Below are 19,923 nucleotides of genomic sequence, written 5' to 3' on the forward strand. Positions count from 1 at the left end.
GGGAAGGGCGGGCCGCCGGCCGCAGGGCTCGGGGGAGGCGCCGGCCGTGCCCGGGGAGGGGTCACCTGCCCCGTCCGGAGCCGGCCGCCGGGATGCCGCCCGCCAGCGCTGCCCGCGCTAGTTGGATGTTCCCTGGATGGAGGATTTCCTCCCCTCCCGGCTGCGGGAGTCACGGAGGCAGGCTCGGCTGCGCTTGAAAGTTTGCCAAGCAGCAGCTAGGTTTAATTTCTTTAAGGATCTGGGGAGAAGGGAAAGGGGGCGGGGGGGGCGGGGGCTGGAAGGGGACCGTTTCCAAGCATGGGAGACAGGCTGCCGGAGCCTCACGCCAGCTCTTCCCCTGCTGTGGCTGCCAGCTCAGAGGCGGAAGAAATCGAGGTGCTGGACTCCGAGGATGTCCTACCTATGGCCGCAGAGGATGTAAGTTTCCTTTGCTCGGTGTCTGCCCACCTTTCCCTCTGGCCGGGTTAATCGGCTCGAGCTATTTATAGATGAAGTCCGGGATGGGGGGAGGAATGGGGCTGGTGACCCTCTGGGGCCGGGGAAAGCCGCCGTCCCCGCCGCCCTCCCGCCGCCGGTGCCTGCGGCTGTTTCCATCCCCGGGGCCGCAGTTCCCTTCTCCTTGCCCCAGCCCGGAGAGCCTCGGCAGCAGCGGCCCGGACGGGCTGCGGGTCCGCTCGGTGGGATGCTGGGTGCCCGCGAGCGGCGGCCGGCTGGGCAGGGGCGGCGGGGCTGCGCACGGAGCCGTCCCCGGAGGCTGGAGAGGGGCTGACGCCTCGGCTTGAGCCGCTTCCAGGGGACAGAGAGCTTCTCCAGAGAGCCAGCCCCTCGGAGGGTGACAGATATGAAACGCTCTCGGGAGCCTGTTCCTTCTTCCAGCCCCCGAGCAACAAACAGCCGAGGAAGTTTTCTCCCCGACGCGGCTGGGCTGATGCTTCTCTCCACCCTCTGAGGTCTGATTGCACCTGAGGGTGGGAAAACTTGGCACCGGTCTCTGCCTCTGCTCATCCAGCCTAGAAGGACACCAAGTGGTCCTGCGTGCTTTGAATCCGCTCCTGCCGGGCTGAGCAGCAAAGCCTGCAGAGCTGAGGCGGTAGTTCTGCATCTGCCGGTCCCGGAGGCAGGAGCTCGCTGTGCACCTGTCTGGAAGGGAGCGAACGTAAGCAGATCCTGCGGTCCTGGTGCATCCCAGCACTGCTCGCAGCTCTCCTTCCCAGCAAACTCTGCTGGGATGAGGACTAGGCAAACTGTCTGCTCAGCCTGCAGAGGAAAGTGCAGAGTCTGTCTCTGCGTATGAAGGCATGAAGCAGTGATGCTAAATGTCTTTCTGCAGTGTGCTCTGTCTCGGGTCTTGCGCCAGTTTGAGGGGGACGCTTGTGAACTAAGCTTCCAGCAATGATGCATCCCCCTTTCCCTCTACTTTTATGACAGTGGGGCTGCTTAGGGGCAGTGTCTGCTCCTCATCCTCCAGCCCTTCTTTCTGAATCACCTAGAATTCGGTTGCTGTTGGATTTTCCTCCCAGAGGGTAGCAGAGGAAATGCAATTGCCTGGCAGAGCTGCATTCCCTGGGCTGTATTCCTGTGCGCGGTATAGTCAGGAGGGAATGTGTGATGCAGTTTGACCTCTGCTACAACACTGCCAGACAGTCCTAAGAGGAGCATGCCTGACCCAGGGGTATGTGTAGCTTTCACTTGGAAAGGGTGGCTTTCCAGGAGCTTTCACTGGTCAGGTTTCCAAATCCCAGTGCTTGCTTACCTCAGACTGTGACCTTTCCTTCCCTGACAATTTCTGTGCTTGTCTGGATGGTCTGCAAGAAAGATTTCCTGCTGTGATACACATGGGCCCCTTGGAGTTACTCCAGCCTCTACATGAGTGCAGCCATCAGCATCCAATCCTGCCAGAGGCACAGGAGATGCTGAAGTGCTGAGTGCCTGGCAGGACTGGGCTCCTGAGACAGCAGAGAGACGATGAGCTTTCCTCAGTGAAATCTAGATTTTCATCCTAGTTCTGCTACTGACTTGCTGCTTGACCTTGAGGTAGGACAGCTCGGGTCTGATCCAGCTTGCAGTGTCTTGCTGGGATCTGCATTGTTATTTGACTCTGGTACCTTGTTTTCTGCAATCAACAAAATTGGGCTAGAGCCTGCAGTTGCATTGGTTATGGGAAGCTGCTGAGACTTGGCAATAGATGATGTGATAGAAGCCTGAGGTATTGGATATCATCTGCAAGTGAGGAGCAGGAAGTGGTGTAAATGCCTTCCTCCTTGGCCAAGATTTCGTGCTGAAACAGGCTACAGAGCATCATTTCTGAACATTCAAACTGCTCTGTGCTAGGACCTGAGTGCCCCCTTGAGACCTCACTGGGGGTTGAGTTTCTGTTGTTATAACATTTGAAAGCTTGATGTGAACTCTTGGGCTTGGCCAGCAAGAACTGACTCAAGGTCAGTTCTTTATGTGTTATTAACCACAAAAATATTACAGAGTGGAGGTTTGGCTGTCACAGCCTTGTCAGTGTGCAACAGCTCAGCTGTGATGTCATTACAGCTCTCGGAGCAGCCTTCCACAAAGCCAGGATTCAGGCAGTCCCCAAATGTTCTGTTTAAAGTGCTGGGCTGATTTATGGTGATAAATGGGAGTTTATAAACGGATAGAGGCATGGGGGGGAGGGGAGCCAACAACTTAACTGATTAAATGGAATTCAGTGGCCTCATATCCCACTGTCTCTCCAGTCAATTCTGCTTTAGATGTGCCTACCATGTGAAAGGAAATGTTCTTCCAGGACTAGATAAGACTCTCACCAGAATTCTGCTCTGCATATAGCACAGTGAGATTTGTTTCTCTCAGCCTCGTGTTTGTTATTTTACTCATTTTGCTTCTCTGAGAAGGTGAATGAGGCAGAAACCAAGTGTTGTGCTGAAGAGATGGGAATGTGCAAGGTTTTTTTCTGGGAACCCCAAGCCAGTGGTTACCCCACTGTTGCCCTGAGGCAGTTGCTCTCTTCTTAGCTGGCCCCCAAATCCAAGAGAGATGGGAAAGAGCCTTAAACAATTCATTAGGAATCCCCTCTGTTCTGTGGGACAGTGAGGCAGCAAGCCTGGGTAAGGGTGGTGGCTTGATGTTGGTCTTTATACAAAGCATAAATTGGAGCTGCTCGCCAGCTTGTTTTTTCTGTTCCCAAGTGACAAGGACTTGTGGATTGTTCACATGATCAGCAGTGTTGAAATGCAGCTTCCTCCTTACAGAGCTGTTAAGGCAGATCTGCTGGAACAGAAGTGTGTGGGTAAATCCTTGTAATGGGCTCTCTCCTGCCATCCACACTCCCACCTTGCCCGAGAGGAATTACCTGTTTTTCAGACGTGGACATGGGAGGCTTAAAGAACTGGGGGGTTATCAGAGACCTTGCAGCAAGTCTCTACCCGAGTTAGGAGCAGGCAGCAGACAACCCAGCAAGGCAGGATCTCAGAAAGTGATCTGAAAACCCATTGCTAATTCCTCCCTCCCCTCAATATACACCAAGCTTTCTTGATCCCTGTGAGTAAAAAAGCCTTTTATTCCTTGCTTGCCTGCAAGTACACAAAGCGGGAGAAAACAGAATTAACACATGAATGTTCTGAGTTCATCCTAATTTGGATTTGTAAATGAAAACTGTTCTCCCTGTGGTTGGTAGATTCCCCCTGCCTCCTCCCCCGGAAGGGTAGGTGATTCTGGGATGAAGAAGGATGCTGGAAATGGCACTAAATCATTTGGTTATTTCTCAGTGTTAGAATATACTTCTACAGTTTACTGCATGTTAATGTCGTTGCTCTTATACCTTCTTTTTCTTCTTTTTCCTCCCTTATGCATTGCCTCTCAGCACTGGAAAGCCCTATTTGATCAGGTATGTGAACAACTGATGTATTGTCTCTGTCTTGTGAGCAAAGATTCCAACCCCCAGCTAATTTCCTCTGTACTAGATTTCCCTGCTTTTAGAATACAGCCTAGAAGTAACGTGCTTCATGCTCCTAGTTCCCAGGATGCTGGTGTGCAAGTCACTACTGCTTTGGGCCTTTCTCTCAATTCCTCTTCCGAGTAGCCAGGGACAGAGGTGGGCCCAGCCTGGCCACCCCTACTAGCACAGGGGCTGAGCTGAGGGGGTGCAGCAGGTGCTCTCTTTGCTTCCAGTTGTACCATCCTTGCTCTGTGGATTAAAAAATCTTCTACTGATTGAGGCAGGCAAACTAGGACCTGTAAAACAAGCGCTGTATTCTTTGAAATGGCCTCCCATTTCAGTGCTAAACTGACTGCTGTGGGGTTGCATCCTCCCGGGGAGGACCTGCTGCTTTAAACTTGCACAGAATTAGCAAAGTATCTGCTTCTGTACCAAAGACCATGGTTGTATCAGGTAAATGCCTTGGGTCAGGTCTGTAGCCAGCTGAAATCAGCACAACTCTGTAGAGCTCTGAGTTACAGCTGCTGAGAATTTGGACTGGGGATTCTAGTTTGTAAATTATGCTTCTAGGTGCTTTAACTGACGTGTTTGCTTTGTGGTGTTCCTTCCATCTGCCAGGTTAAAATGTGAAGCAACCATAAACCGAAGAGTTTTTCTAGGGTTGACTTGCTTCTAAACTGCAGCACTCTCTTGATGTCATAAACTTTTGTGCTGTTGTGTGTGCGTGTAAATGTCACCTTCTGTAAGGGAGCTTATTCTGATGCTGGCATTGTCCTGGCAGTACTAAAGTTCAGATAGGATTTTGTCCCTGCTTTATGAGGCGATAATCTTGCTTCTGTGTCTGCCTGAACTGCAGAGCCAAAAGCTGTGGTGCAGTCTCTGCAAAAGGATGTCCTTGGTACCCTGGGGGTCCCGTTATCATTCAGCTAATAACTGGGCTGCCTGTTCTGATGAGTGCTCATTTATACCCGCTTAGCCGTGACGGGCTGTGAATCCATGGGTCTGGACTGCAGTACATTTGTTGTTGTACAGTCAAGCAAGCAAGCAGTTGGGAATTAGGTTGCTATAATTGTTGATCATGCCTAAATTGTGTGGTTTGTTTGAATTTGCTGCCACTCTAAAGGTGGATGCAAGATAAATTGCTCATGGTCTGGGCTGAATGTTTTCAGCCACTTTGAATTCTCCCATTGGAAACATTGGCCTTAATTTGGAGTCTGATTCTACAAGTATCCTTTGAAGTCACTGAGCCCTTGTGGGATGGGGCTCTTGGCTGGTAGCTACCTCGGGCTCAAAGAGAGGAATCTGTAATTTCCCACTGGACTTGCCTGAATAGTAGATGGGGGGGTTTTCCTTCTTTTTTTCTTTTTAAGGGATGGGAGAGTTTGACTATTGGAATTTACAGAACACTAGCCATGTAACAAGGGAAAGGGCTGAAAAGGCAGGCTTTCAATAATTAGCTATGTTTCAATTAGGGCTGCAGCTGAAATTTAAGCCTTGTCTGTAAGGCTTTATTACCAAAGAGAATGCAACCTGTGACAACTAGTTGTAAGTCCTGAATAAATCAATAATGTCCTTGTTGCCCATGGGCAAAGCCAAGGAGCTGACGTCTTCCCTGAGTATTATATCAGCAATGCAATGCAATTAGCCCTGCAGTGAATTGCAGGATGCTGTTTGTCATGTAACAAGGTTGCTATTCCCAGCAGCTCTATGCTGGGAGGAGAGGGGAGCATTTTGTTTAGCACTGATTGGCACCCATGTGAAACATGAGGACTGGCTTAATAACCAGAGTAAACCTGTGTTGTGAAACTCAGAACAGTTACAGCTCTCCCTGGGAGATGTGGCCTGGCTTTATGGCTACTTAGAGTGGAAATGGGTGGCCAAAGATTGATGTGCCCTGTGCATTTGTGACTCCTAGGCTGGGACTGAAGTTTGATGGCCACCCTCTCTGCTGAGACACATGAGCCCCTGTGTTCACCACCTCCCAGGAGAGCAGCAGAGCAGGAGAAGGCTCTGGAGAAGGTGTTAGAGCAGTTGGGAATTCACAGGCTGGGAGTCTGCAAGTCTCTTATTTCTGGGGTGATGGAGTATGCCAGCAAACAGTGCAAGGGAGGGGTCAGCACTTCCCCCCCTTGGTTTTTTGCGTGTTTGTTTTGGGGGAGAGGAGTGACTGGCAATTCTTTCTGGAGGAATTTATTTGTTCTGATCCAGCTCTAATCTGTCACACTGGGAACTGTCAGTGACTCTAGCCAAGATCTCCAATCAATTGCAGATTGCTTCTCTCTGAGTAGTAAAAGAACTTAAATTTGGCAAAAAGGCAGATCCAACACTGCTTCGTAGGTGTTGAGGTTCAAAAAGCCCTTCCCAGGGCAAAATCCTGACTACACTGAAGCAAGTACCAAAATTCCTCCTGCATTTGGTGGGGTCAGCACTTCACCCAGGAGTTTTGAAGCAGGCAGACTCACGGCTTTTCAGTGCTGCAGCCAGGCAGTTACAGTACAGCTGCTGCTTCATGCTGTGCTTTGGAGATGTGTTTTTTATTACGAGGCCGTGGCCCTCGGGCAGCTCTAACTCACTTTTATATGGGAACTTTTATAAGGATTCATACATTTATTTATTGTGCTCATAAACACCCTCCACCCCCACACACACATTAGCTCCGCATCTGCTGCCTTCTGCAGAGCCTGCACCATCGCTGAGCACTCCATGCTGTCTCCTTGTGGAATCCAAGCTGTGAGCAGAGCAAGGCATTGCCTCTCTCCATCCCTCCACAATCACTTGGGGTTTTCTTCATTTTTTTTTTTTCTTCACTGGCCAAAAAAACCCTTTTTTTTTTCCTTCATCTTCTGGTAAAGTTAAAAATGCCACAATCCCAGCAGCAGGTCCTGACAGTTTCACACTTCTCTGTGCTAATAAGATCCCTTGTTTGTTGCCTTGCACACAGACATGAGAACATCTTGCTGTCCTTGTTGAAGCCAAGTTTTCTGATCATTTGACTGAGTCTGCTGATGAGTCTCCTGAGGGGCTCTCCCTGCTTTGCTCTGTCCTTCCTAGAGCCTTGGGTGCCCTTCTTCACCTCCATGTCCCCAGTGCCCCTGCTTTAGAGATGAGTGAAGCTAATCGGTATCATCCAGCCTTGGCTGTACTTGGTGAAAGGGGCTATCTAGTAGGACAGTGTTCATTATTAGGACAAACCTGCCTTCTGAAGGTGGCTTTTAGCCTTGTTAGATACCAAGATACCATCTTCTCTGTTTCCCCATCCCCATGGCTGCAGAGATTTCAAGGGTGAATTAGCATTATCAGCCCTCATCTCGGAGTTCTCACTTCTTCTCACCCATACCCTGGTTTGTAGTCATGACAACAAACTTGTTTTAAATAGACATACAGAAAACTCTCCAAAAGACCCTCCTCACTGGCTCAGCACCTTGATGCTATTACTTGTCAATCCAGGCTGTGTTTTTGTTGCAGCTGCTTTAGAAATCCTGGATTCCTTCCTGAGACTTGTACGTGGGTGTGATGGCAACAGATGAACAGAGTTTATTGGGAATGCAGAGAGATGCCAAGTTAGCCAGTCTGTGTAGGCAGCTAATGGAAAACTTGAGCTCAGAAACAAGGTTGTAGAGATATCCTGGACCAGACATGCACTTGCCAGGAAGAGTTCAGGTGCTGACACTACCAGCAGTGGGTGCAGCTGAACCTGCTCTGCCACAGTCTCTTAAAACATTAAATTATGTTTGAAAATATGCTGACTTTGCAGCTGCCTTAAATTCAGGGCTGGTTCCTGCACGACTGAAATTGCAAAACAATCCATAAAATCAGGCCAGCTATTGTGATGGTGGTGGTAACCGGGAAAGGGAATTATTTTGAAGTCAATGATCTTTTCTGTTAAATATGTCCATTTTCTCTGGATAGCCTTTAGCACAGGCAGGACAAGCTATTTCCCACACTGTAAAAGACATTCCAGTTTGTTTACTGGGGCACTGTTGAGCTAAACATCACACTTCACTGGGAAAAGGTTCCCTGGCTATTGTTGCTGGCTAACCACTGATGGCTGTGGCTCCAACACCTTGCCAGGCAGGTCTCTGAGCTCAGGGCAATGGTTTTTCTGCTTTCTCTGACAAATTGATTGTGTCTTACTGCTGGTTTGTGTGGGTCACTGGGAGTAGGAGGAGCAGAAACTGCAAGGTGAGGAATAGGAAGCAATGGCAGCGAGAGCACCAGTACAGGCAGGGGGTTGAGCACAGGCTTGTACGCAACCTTCAAGTACTTGCCTGAATCTTGGACTATCACTGACTTTTTAATGTAGTGTTTGTCAGGACATATGTCCACATTTAAGTGGTGTAGTGCTGCAAAGAGGAGGTTATAGGAACTGTTATTAGGAAATAGTCATAGACTTGTTACTTCATCTCCCAAGGTGAACTGGAGAATCAGAGGTACTTGTGGGAAGACTGTCCATGGTGACAACAGATTAGCACCCAGGCCCTAAACCCAGGGTCTGTCTTGTCTGCTATATTAGACACTTCTGTGAGCCTGACAAGAAATTTGCCCCCTTCTCCCCCTCCACCAAGCTGCACATTGTAAAGAGGAAAGACACTCTAAAAGCTACAAGGGTCTCCTGGCAATGCACAGAGGGGGTTCAGCATCTGCCCCACGCCTTGAAGTCTAATCTCATTTACAGTTGTCAGCGTGGGCTGCTGGAGGAGATGAAAGGCAGAGGACAAGGAGGGAGAATAGATTAGTCTTGAGCAGAGGGCACTGGGAGTGCACCTGCCTCTGCCCCGCTACCTTGCAGAGGGGCGGCAGCAGCAGCTGGGCATGTGTCATCTGCTGCTCTTTGAGGCACCCAGCCATGGAGCACACGATTAATGACTCAGGGGGCTGGGCTTTTGTGAGTGATAAAGCCCTGGGATTTAGGCAGAGCTCTCCGGCCTTTCTTCTGAGCAGCGCCATCACTTTACATTTCTCAAGTGGCGTTGGTCGCAGGGAGCTGCTGTCTGTGGCCACAATGCTTCCCTTTCTCCTCTCTCCCCTAACTGGGCTGACCTTTGTCATGCAGCATTAACCCTTTGACTCTTCCACTTTGGGTTATGGGGTTGGAGAAAAAAAAAAAAGAGTCCCTTCAAATTCATTGCCCTGTGGACAGACTTGAAGGGTAGAATGGGCTGCTTAGAGGGGATGTGGTTTTGCTGAAGGAGATTGTTTTGCTGATGCTGTCTGGATTATCAACCCCTCGCTGCCTTCTGCCAGAGGCTCTTTTAAATACAGCAGCCCCCGGAAAAGAGGGGAGGGGAATTTATCCCTCCTTCAGTCAAGGAGGGAAACTGAGGCATTGAGCAGCACATAGATATCTGAGAGAGTGTTTCCCCTGCAGGGTAGTGTCTTTTACTGTGCTTTGATTAGCCTGTGTCTCTCCCCAGTGTTGTTACAGTGGATGGCAACCTCCCAGCACTTCAAGGCTTATACCCAGATTTGGCTTTTAGCCACGATACCCTGGAGTGATGGCTCAGCATGAAAAAGCTACATGGAGGTCATTAATGATCTTCCTGCCTCTTGCAGGATGAACAGCAAAAATTCCCCAAGTTTCTCCTTAATCTTCTAATACTTCTGTACACTGAACACCAATAGCAGGTCTCTCAGATAGTCTGTATTTACACCTTCCCTGCAGCATGAAAGGTTTGGGATCAGCTCCCCCATTTTCCCTTTTCCTGGATGCTCCTCTGTCTAATCCCACTGACCTGTACACAGACTGTTGTCTGCCTTCTGGATAAAGTTGGGAGCAGAAGCCATCAGTATGAACCAGCCATTGGTAGTGTAGCACAAACAGTGCTATAAGCTGGTGCTGGTAGAAGTAGGCATCTCCTGTAATGCTTCAAGGAGTCATAACAAACACACCAAAAAGCACATGGAGGCTGAGTCAGTCTTACACAGCTTGTGAGTTACTGGCAGTTTGATGTCTCTAGATTTGTAAAAGCCTCAGGAGGCTTCCTACTCATTACACATTTGTGTACCTTCCACGTCTGCACTGCCTGAAACCTGCACGTTGGAGTGCTGGCTCCGAGAGGGACAACGGGCTGGATCCACACTGTGGTATCTGCTGCCCCCTGATCCCAGCTGCAGCGGCGGCTTTGGTAGCGTCCGCTCTGCCTTTCAGCTCAATGTGCAGGATGGTTTTTAGGCACATAGATCCTTACTAATGCATTGTTCCCAAATCCTGTCTTGCACATAGAAAATCACTGAAGCAATAAAAACATTTAAGCCTGCATGTTTAAAAAGAAAGGGGGGGGAAGCTGTAAACATAGGGTGGATTGATGCTGTTCTGTAAATCAGCTGGTGCATTGTTCTCTGTGGCTGCGTGCTCTGTTACAGCAGAGAAGGGGAAGAGATCATCCTGTCTCCAGAGGAATAAGCCAGCTGCTTAGCAAGTGCAAACAGTTTGGAGGTGCTTTTCTACATCATCATCAGTTGTGTCTGTAACATTTACAGGACTTTTAAAGTTACACTTCACCAGACCTGGAAAAAAGTGTTTCTCCTCTGCGGTAGGAAGTATCATGTTGCTATTGCTTTCTGGTATTTGCAGTCAATGCAAATGTACTGGGGCACGTTTGCAAATTAAATGCAGCAGTGGGTGTGTTTGAGTTTGACGGCAGCCAAGGAAGCTGTGATCCCTTTCTGCCTCCTCAGTAGGCATTGTACAGCGTGTTGGTCTGAAATCAGCTTGGTACCGATACACCATGAGACAAAGTTGTTGGGGTTCAGACGATGGGCTGTTTTCCTGCACTGTTGTACTTACAGGCTGCTGAGGAAAGCTCATCTCTGAATGGTCAGGATTTTTATGAGATTCATACCTTGTAGCCTGTTCAAGCTGTAGCACTTGGGATAGTCACTTCTTTCCCTCTCCTCTCCCAGTCTCCTGAGTGGTGGCATCCCTCCTGATTCAGCTGCTCATGGTGATACTGGGCATATTCTGCCACCAGAGATGATGTATCTCAGTGAAACGTGTAGTGAAAGTCCTGGATGTTTGTGATCACGCCAAGTCTCACTTGCATCTTGAATTCCTTCAACTTTAAAACTAAACCCCCAGCACTAGCAAGACAGAGATGTATGTATTCTTAGTATAGGTTCCTGTTGCTTAGGAACGGCTGTCTGCAGTGACCCTGTGCTGCTGGTGAGAAGAGGAACAATGTATAAAACCAATGTTAAACAAGCAAGATCGATCTTACCCCTAGGACTTGTTCTTCATGTTCTTTGATACTTGACATACTCTGTAAGTAGCTTATACTCTGGAGTTTCCCAAGTTGCATGAGGAAAAATATAAACGAGGCTGGAGGCAAAGCTCTTTGTGACTATCATCAAACCCCTGATCTCATGCACTTCTTCAGGGCAATGTTCCCTAAGGAAGCATCTCTTCGCCTCTGTGATCCTTTACAACTAGGTACCAGTGGTAATGGTAACCCTGTTTTGTGCAGCATACTTTTGTGATGTATGATTGTAGTAGAAGTGCTTGTTGATTACAGCCTACAGCCAGTGAGACATAGCCATGCTCACCTCTTGGCACAGAAAGGATCAATATTATAAAAGCAGAAAAATGGAAAGTTTCACAAAAAATACTGGATGACTTGATCCTATTGCTCTGACTTGGTCTAGCAAAGCGCTTGAAAACAAGTGTGACAATTGTCCTGACTCATTATATGTCTAACATCAACTGGATGTTTTGCTGGGGCTGGTACCAGAATGGCATGTGCCCTGAGGGATGTGGAGAGCAGAGTGGGGTTTTAGTTCTGCCCCTTGGCTCTGAACCAGAGCCAGATGCTGTTTTCCTCCGCTGGCTTCCTGCCACTCCTCTCACACGTTTCTTTACCCTCATGCTGAGAAATAACGGGAAGTGGGTCTTAAGCATCTTTCCTCACTTCATGTAGTGGCCTCCATGGAAGGATGTTGCTTTTTAGCCTGGTTGTTTGCACTGGGGAGGAAACTGAAAGTGTTTATTGTGGTTCCTTCTTCCATTTGAACTGTTGCCTCTTCCCTCAGCTACTCCCTCTTGGTTGCTAATTGAGGAGTTGCTTTTGCACACAGTCTTGTTATCACTGGATTTATGTCTCTGGGTTGTTCTCCTCCCCATCAGCAGGGAAGGCACAAACAGTTTTCCTTCATGTGTCCTCTGACAATAGTATTTGGGGTTTGGAGTAACATTTATTTTGCATTACTTTGTGCATTTAGGCAGCCCCTTTGGGGAAGGCTGATGTGAAGAGCATGGGAGGTGGTCCTGCTGCTGCCATCTATGCTCTCTGAGCTGTGCCTGGAGACCAAAGCTGGAGCAATAACTTCCTTCCAACCTAAATGAAGTGTCTGAAGAATTTTTATTGAGTTGAATGTTTGCTTTATCACACTTACACTTGCCAGCCCTGGGAATGGTTTAGGGATGTGACATGGTTTAGTGGTGGGCTTGGCAGTCCTGGGGTAAATGTTGGACTTGATGATCTTAAAGGTCTTTTCCAACCTAGCTGATTCTATGATTCTATGTCTTTTGCATATGAGCATGTGTGCAGGATTGCTCTTCTGCCTTCAACATGTTAAATGTGGTGTTGTCTCCTTAGAGCTCTATGAACTAGGCTGTATGTTGGCTTTTTAGAGGATTCTCTCGTGTTGGACATCCCCACCAGAGGCTTTTGCTATTGCAGTGCTTTTCAGTCAGCCTGTACCCCAGAAGCTGTAGTGTGCAGGTTTGCTTGTGTGCTCTTCACCTGGTGGGAAGCTCCTGCCTGCATTCGCTGCCTGCTACAGCACTTGGAGAGGCCAAAGCCATGTCTTTTTATGAATGACCACAACGGCCAGTTTCTTCTGGCCATTTATCTCTTGGGCATGACAGGAAACAGCTCTTGTGGTGGAGAGAGCAGCAGCACAGCTTCGTAGCTTTATGTGAGAGCTGAAGCTGGCGGGGGTACAAGTGCTGCACAGTCCTGTTCAACAAGACAGGTGCATTGAGTGACTTCTCCCAGGGTGGTGAGAGCTTAAATGTCTCCCAAAGAACTGTCCTATGTGTCTGAAACAGCATCTTCCAGCCTTATTCCCTCTGAGTCTCATGAGCTAAGAGCTGCCATTGCTGCACTGATTTATGAGATCTTTTAGGGTTGGTACTGGTGACCAAAAAGAACTCAGGCTCAAAGTCATTTGCCAGCTCCTGATTTATGGCCCTAGTAAACAGTCCCAAAAAGCACAGTGAGAATTTTCTGGTCCTTTCATGGTTCCAGCTGACTGGAAGCTCCAGGCTGTTATTTGACCATGTGGAGTAGTAAAAATGTGAAAACTAATTAACTTTTAGGCCTGCTGCAAAACAAACTGGTTCATGCAAAAAAAGACTCCACGCTTGCAAGCAACAGTGACGTAATGGGCTCACAAGCCTGTATGTAATGGAGCATGATGCATGAAGTATGTTCCACTTGCTGACTTCTAAGGCCAAACGGAATATAACAGGCTCTGCCGATCACTGAGGATCTGAATACCAGCTTGGAATAACGTTCTCTTTCATCCTTATCAATTACGTAGCTGGTGTGTGGGTGGAGGTGTGACACAAAGCTACATTGGATGGTTTCTTGTAGCCTAAACCAGCCTGAATTATGCAAACCCAAGCCAAAGCAGTTCATTCAAGGGAAGATGCTCTCTGCAGTGTGAGTGCTGTAGTCTTTCCGAGGTCATTCTCTGCTCACTGTTCCCCACGAGTGCAGCTGAATAAGCTCTTTCCCAGTGGGAATACCAAGGCGTTTTTCTGATGTTAGCAGGCTCAGGACCTGCCTCCTGTGATGAGGATGCTCTATGTGTACCTGTTGTGATGGTGATGTCAGAGAAGGGATGTTTAAGTGCCCTGGGTTGTGTTCCTTGCCAATGACAAGATGCTTATCGACAGTGTATAGGTGATCCAGCTTCTGTCATCCTACACCAATTTGGAGGGAGGGAATGACTGGCCATTATTCTTGCTTCCTAAGGTGTATCCCTCCTTCTGTCTCATCACTCCTGCATTACTCAGTAGCCTTTAATACTGGCTGTTTAACTGTCTGTATTGTTAGAGTCAAAGCTGTGCCTGCTGATTCCTGTTCTCCTGTGCTTGGCTCTATCAATTTAGCTGGTGGCAGAGCTTTGTGTCGCCTTTCCTCACTGAGGCACGTGATGCTGCTTTGTTGTTCTTTTCTGATCAGTAACTCCTTATCCCAAAGAGCAGAGCTGGCCCTTTTGCAGGACATAGGGTGCTCTGGAGTAAGCTGTGCAGTTGTTTGCTGTGTTAGATCTGCACAGGCTTGAGCTACAATTCCTCAGAAAGCTGCAGGCAATCCTTGGCCTGTACTCTGCTGGAGAGGGAGGTTGAATATTGTACCAAGTCCCCTTTGCTGCCCCATTGCACGTCTGTGGAGTGGGTGAGCCTGATCTGGAGTTACCTGCTCTGGAGGGAACTTTGTGTGCTGGCCAGGGCTGTGCCACACCTGGGTCATTCAGACAGAGCATCTCATATCTTGGCAAGATACTTGTCATGATTGCTGATACAGGAGCAGGTATTTGAAATGTGAAAGAGAAACCACCTGAAAGGAAGGAAAACTGTGCTGTGGTGAGGTTTGTACTACAACTGTTAGTTTATTTTGAAGTTTTCCCCCCTCTCTGGTGGATGTGCTTGAACTGTCATGGTACTTGGTGTCAGAGTACCAGCTAGCATGGGTCTACCCCAAGCTTTGGTTTTCTAAGCTATTGCAGAGCTATTATTAGACCTCAAATAAGTGTGTGTGCGTACTCCCTGCTATAGAATTCTACTTTTTCACGCATCAAATCAAGTCCCTGTGGATTTTCACCTCCCTCCCAGATCTGGCAGACAGTGAAAATGGGAGCTATTTTTAATCTGAAATGTTCTGTGTTTCGAGTCCAGAGTATAAAATGTAGTTTTTCTCCTGGCAAGTTTTATGGCTGATTGCTATAAAACTCCTTATCTTTAAAGGAAGGATGAAACTTCCTGCAGGAAGGACATAAGTTCTGATTTTTGGGGCTATGGATCTTAGTTCCTTTGGAAACTGAAACACAGTGGCAATCACTGTCCTTGGATTAAAGAATTTACAAAGAAGGAAGAACAATTCACAGAGGAGTCTAGCAAAGTCCAGTGTGGTAGGGTGGTATCAAGAGACCTAGTTCCTCTCTAGGAGGGGAAATGATGGTCACTGGATTATGAAACATTTTCCTTTTTGTTTCAATTGTTCTGTCTTCTTTCTGCCCTAATGGCAGGAGGAGAGAGAGATGCGAAGCAGATCCGATTGTTCCCTAAGCCAGCACTGAACTCTGTGCCCCCAGCACTGGTGGAGCTTTTTCATTGCAAACTCCAGCTCAGCTTTTTTCTGGTTCCCAGTGCTGAAGCGGCTGCTCGTGACAGTCCAAGTGGTCTCTGTGCTGGTGGCCCTTTGGGCTGGGACAGCCCTCACCTGCCCTGCTGCAGCCTTGGTAAGAACAGAGTTGTAGCTATTGAAACCCAAGGTAGGAGGAGCTCCCCTCAATGTATGGGCAGAATTTTTCCTTGCTGAGTAAATTTCCATCCTGATTATCAGCCCAGGAGCACCCTGCAGACCCAGCCTTGGTCTTTGCTGCAAGGACTGTCTCACGCAGCCCATCGGTCACATCATCCTGGCACCTGACAGGGCTTAATGGGACAGCCAAGCTCTGAGCCCAGCAGACCCCCCTCGGTATTGCTCTGAGTGTGCTACTCCCTCTTCTGCTTGATGCAGCAGGGAAGCAGCGCTTGTCTCCTGGCTCATGGGAGTTTCTGCCTGGCCTTTGTCTCACTGGTGTTGCTCACCAGATATGTCACTAAGCAGCAGCAGAGACAGACCCAGTGGCTCAGATCTGATTAACCTCTACAACTTTATCCTGTGTCTTAATTGGATTAGCTGCAGGGGGGTGGGTTTGCTATTGTGCCCCTTTGTTGGGGTTTTTTCTTAAACAGGTACTTATCACTGTGACATCTAATGCAAGCAACAGGTTAGAGTAGCAAGACCTGTGAATAAACAAGTGGTGTTTGCTTCTTCCCCACTGCTTGACTAGCAGCTCCTGCCCTTCCCTTCTGAGAAGTTGCTGTAGCTGATGCCTGTGAGATGGGTCTCAGCAAGCCCTGCAGAGGGACCTCTTGGGAGCTGTGGGTCTCGCCTAATAGGCCGTGTGCCAGACCAAGAGTTCCTGATGGCTAACTGCACTTCTGTCACTTTGGGGAAGGATTTCTGCTCAGTCAATGTTCAAAGCAGCATTAAGTTTCCATGTTCGGTTTCTTTTATGTTTTCTCTGAGTTTTTTAGTTTCCTTCAGAGCCTGATTATTCTGCACCTTAGGGTTTTCGCTTGTATCACTGCAGTGGTTGTGGGCTGTAGGGAGTTGGCCTTATTCAGCACTGCAATAGCTCTTCCTCTTCAAGGACTTCAAAGCTCATTCTCCAGTATCAGTTCATTTAGTTTCACAGGTGGGAACATGGAATAAGGAGATCACTGATCATATCCTGTTACAATGGGGGACAGGCTGCTCAGACCTATGAAAGGAATGGAATCTATTTGATCATGGGTTTGCCTCTCATTCCCCAAACTGCTGACAACCTGCGTGGTGCTCACTAGAGAAAGAAGAGAATCAGTTTACAGGAGACCTTTACCCCTTGTCCATCCTTCTGCCTGCAGCACCCAGTTACCTCTTCAACAAGCTTAAAATAGAAGCCTTTCTCCTTGCCGTAGCTGGAATTGGTCCTGGATTGGGTGCTGGAGAGGGTCATTCACCTCCCTGGGATGGCAGAAGGGGTATGTACTGCTGAGAAGCTCTTTCTTACATCTGTTTCTAGATAGCTGTGCACAAAAAGAGTGAATTGCAGGTGGTGGTACCAGAGCACAGCTCTGTTCCAGGAGGAATAATAGATGTACCAGCACCACTCTAGCTGCTAGAAGATCAAAAGTGCTGTTACATTAAAGCTGGTAATATGGCCTAGCTTGGCAAAAGGGCTGAGAAACTGTTCCAGGGTTGTAATGTATGTTCACATAAACTGTGTTCAGATAAACTGCCTTCCACAGTGAGGATCAGGCCTCTGAATTTAGTCCATGTACAATAGCGTGGGGTTTAGTGGCTTGGTGAAAAAGTAATTCCAAGGAATTTCCTCTTTGCACAGGACTTGAATGTGATTCACTTGGTGAACACTGCATGCATCACAGTTCCAGTCTCGAAGTAGAGGGTTCAGTGTTTCATTGCATCTGGGGTGTGTGATTGTCAGGCATGGACTCTGCTGCTGCTTGTAAAGAAAATGTGACCATTCAGTTGAGTTATGATGGATGTTAGTTTCCTTTTTCAGATGGAATGTATTCCTGTATCTTGTGGCCATTTGCCCTCAGCAGCTTGCGGGCTGGGTATGTGAATTTGTAGCTGCAGAGCATGGCTGATCTGTTAATAGGTGGAATTTGATGCTCATAAAAAATGAATGCATTTAATATTGCATGGCAATGGTTTGCTTGAATGTTGAAGTTGCCTCAGGATCTCTTACTTGGAATGCTGTGGCTCAGGCTATATTTATTACAAAAGCAATACAAATAGTGAGGCCCTGTGGTTTCAGAGGGTTGGCTACTCTTTTGTCTGTGAGTATCACTTACGCTTTTTCCATATCAAATGTTATTCCAAGGAAGCTGTGAAAATGTGAAATGCAATGATATCTGAAAATAAAGCATTGCAGTCCAAATTCACTGTGTCCACAGGAATATCTCTTTGGAGATCTGTCCAGATACTATTTTTCAGGAAAAGCCAAGTTTTAGCAGATAATTTTTCATTATTAAGCTTTCATAGAGGGATGTAGAGGACTAAAAGGATTTGATGGGTCATTAAAATGAGTACAGAACTGCCACTGTGGGGTTTTAAACACAAGATGAAATCCTGGCCCCTCTGAAGGGGCCTCATTTGCTTCCTTTGGGCCCCTTTGGGCTAATTTCATTACTGATTGCAGAGGGGTAAGGACTTCCCCTGATTTTATGGTATTTCTTCAAGCATGAAGACATGGGCATATTCCAATTCTTTTGCTGAGAGTTTCATTAAAGGAAGCTCACAAAACGTGCACCCCTTACATGGGAGAGCATTAGTGTGGTAAATTTCATGTTTTCAAGCACATGAGGTTGTGATGATCCCTCAGGTACCGAGAGGCTGCTCTATGAGAACATTTCTTGCTTTTCCCTTTAGCTTTGTGAGACAAATACCTCAGCTCTTCATCACTTATGCAAGCCTGGCTGAAGAGGCAGTAGCAAATATGCAGGGAGAATATTGTGATACACACCATAAAGTTGTGCCAAGTAGAAAGGAATATCAAGGCTCAAATGATCTTTTTCCTTGAGGTTTCTGTGGTTTCTTTTCTTTTCTTTCTTTGCTTGAAAAGCATCAGGCAAGTTTTCAAGCAAAGCAGCTGCTTTTCTTCTGGAGGCTTGATCTCAAATAGTGCCCAGGGTTCTTGGAAGTCTTATCTCACGTCAGTGAATTCAGCGGCAGCTGAAGGTATTTGGCATCTTTGGATATCAGTCACTCTCTGGGGCTGTGGAAGGCAGCATTGCACTGTGGATGCTTTGGCCAGGCTGCTCCAACCACCAGCTCCCTGTCAGAGAGCTCTGGGCTGCTTTGCTTGGGCTCAGTGCAGCACACAGCTCTGCACACAGCAGCTCACCTGGCTCAGGGGTGAAGGTTTGGGAAGATGTGTAGGGCTGAAAAAGACCTGAAGAAATTCCTCCCTTCCCTTCAGCCCCTCACCACAGAGGGAAGTTATCAGACTGTCCCATTTCCTTGGTGTAGGAGGGATTCTCACTTCCACTTGTCTGAGACCAGGTCCACAAGGCCTGGGGAGAGCAACATCAGTCAGTTAGAATGGCTGTATAATTTTCATTGCCATAATAAAGACTAATGTAAAATAAAAGTAATTATTGTATGTAATAGGACAGGAATGAATCTCAGCTAAGCAACCCAGTCTGTTGTACTTCCCTACTTGATACAACAAACATTTACCTATGCAGTGAGGTTTTCTAGTATAGAAATGCTAAGAGAAGAGTGTGATGGTCATGGGACTTGGACACTCGCTTTCTGGCTGTGCTCCCTCCCTTGGTTGACAGGTGAAGAGGCTGATGGCCAGCTTCCAGTTCACACAGTTATTTTGCTAGCTCACATGGTAACTGTGCTGGAGATCCTGCTATTGCCTGAGTAATCTCTTTTCTGAAGAGGAATTCCGCTGAAATCTTTGTGGAATGACTTGAGGCAAGACTCTCTTTTCGCCTCCATGCTGGGGAAATATGCAGACTCAGGGGGCAAATCCTCAAACCAGCAGCAAGTTTGTGCCTATCCTACATGGGACATAAATCCTGCAGAGCTCAAAGCAGCTCCACAGCTGGGCCACAGCTACTTCCTTTCTAGTAAGACTGTCAGTGGCTTACATCTGCCTGCAGCTGCAATAGATGTGCTGTCCGTGCGTACTTATGTGTAGCACCTTGCTGCAAGGCTGAGCAAGGCTAAACACCTTGCCTGTGTTTCTCCTGTCCAGCTCCTCCAAGTCACTCAGTGTGATGAGCAGAGCCTGGTTCTATCTGTTCTCCATCTGTCCCTCCATCATCTTCGCTATTGTTAACATCTGGCTGAAAGATTGCCTCTTAGCACAGTGCTGATGGGATCTTTCCACACAAGATTAGGACTGGAGTGCATTGACAGGAGACAGTATCCTTGTTGTGGTAAGTTTGCCAGTTGTGTGTGGGCTCACTGCTGCTGCTCTTCCAGTTACTCCAGTTCATGTCAGGACACAGGTAAGAGTCAGTTGCATATTCATGCCCTCTCACTGGGGCCAACTGGCCAGATGTGGCCTGGTGCACTGCGTTTTGGGTTTGGGAGAGGCCTCCTGCACCCAGCTGCTGCACAAGGCCTTTGTCAGGACTTTGTCTCTCCATCAGCTGCACCATCCCATGGAGGTGGTTTCATCCCTGGCTCGTCAGGTGGTTT

The 19,923-nt window shown here is 47.9% G+C and overlaps 1 protein-coding gene across 3 annotated transcripts in view; it reads left to right on the top strand.

Moving 5' to 3' along the window:
* Positions 1-297: 297 nt before the first annotated feature.
* Positions 298-19,923, top strand: part of RHBDL3 (rhomboid like 3) — a 61,777-nt gene continuing 42,151 nt past the window's right edge. Inside the window, exons 1-2 of one of the 3 annotated variants that reach the window (XM_030506521.1) lie at positions 298-417; positions 3,851-3,874. In XM_030506521.1, the coding sequence (XP_030362381.1) occupies positions 298-417; positions 3,851-3,874 (144 nt within the window). Of the gene's footprint in view, positions 418-3,221; positions 3,278-3,704; positions 3,875-19,923 lie in introns of those variants that run through there. The other 2 variants (XM_030506522.1, XM_030506520.1) reach the window with 2 other exon arrangements.

Source organism: Strigops habroptila, chromosome 14 (genome assembly GCF_004027225.2).
Source record: "Strigops habroptila isolate Jane chromosome 14, bStrHab1.2.pri, whole genome shotgun sequence".
NCBI classification, from domain to species: domain Eukaryota; kingdom Metazoa; phylum Chordata; class Aves; order Psittaciformes; family Psittacidae; genus Strigops; species Strigops habroptila.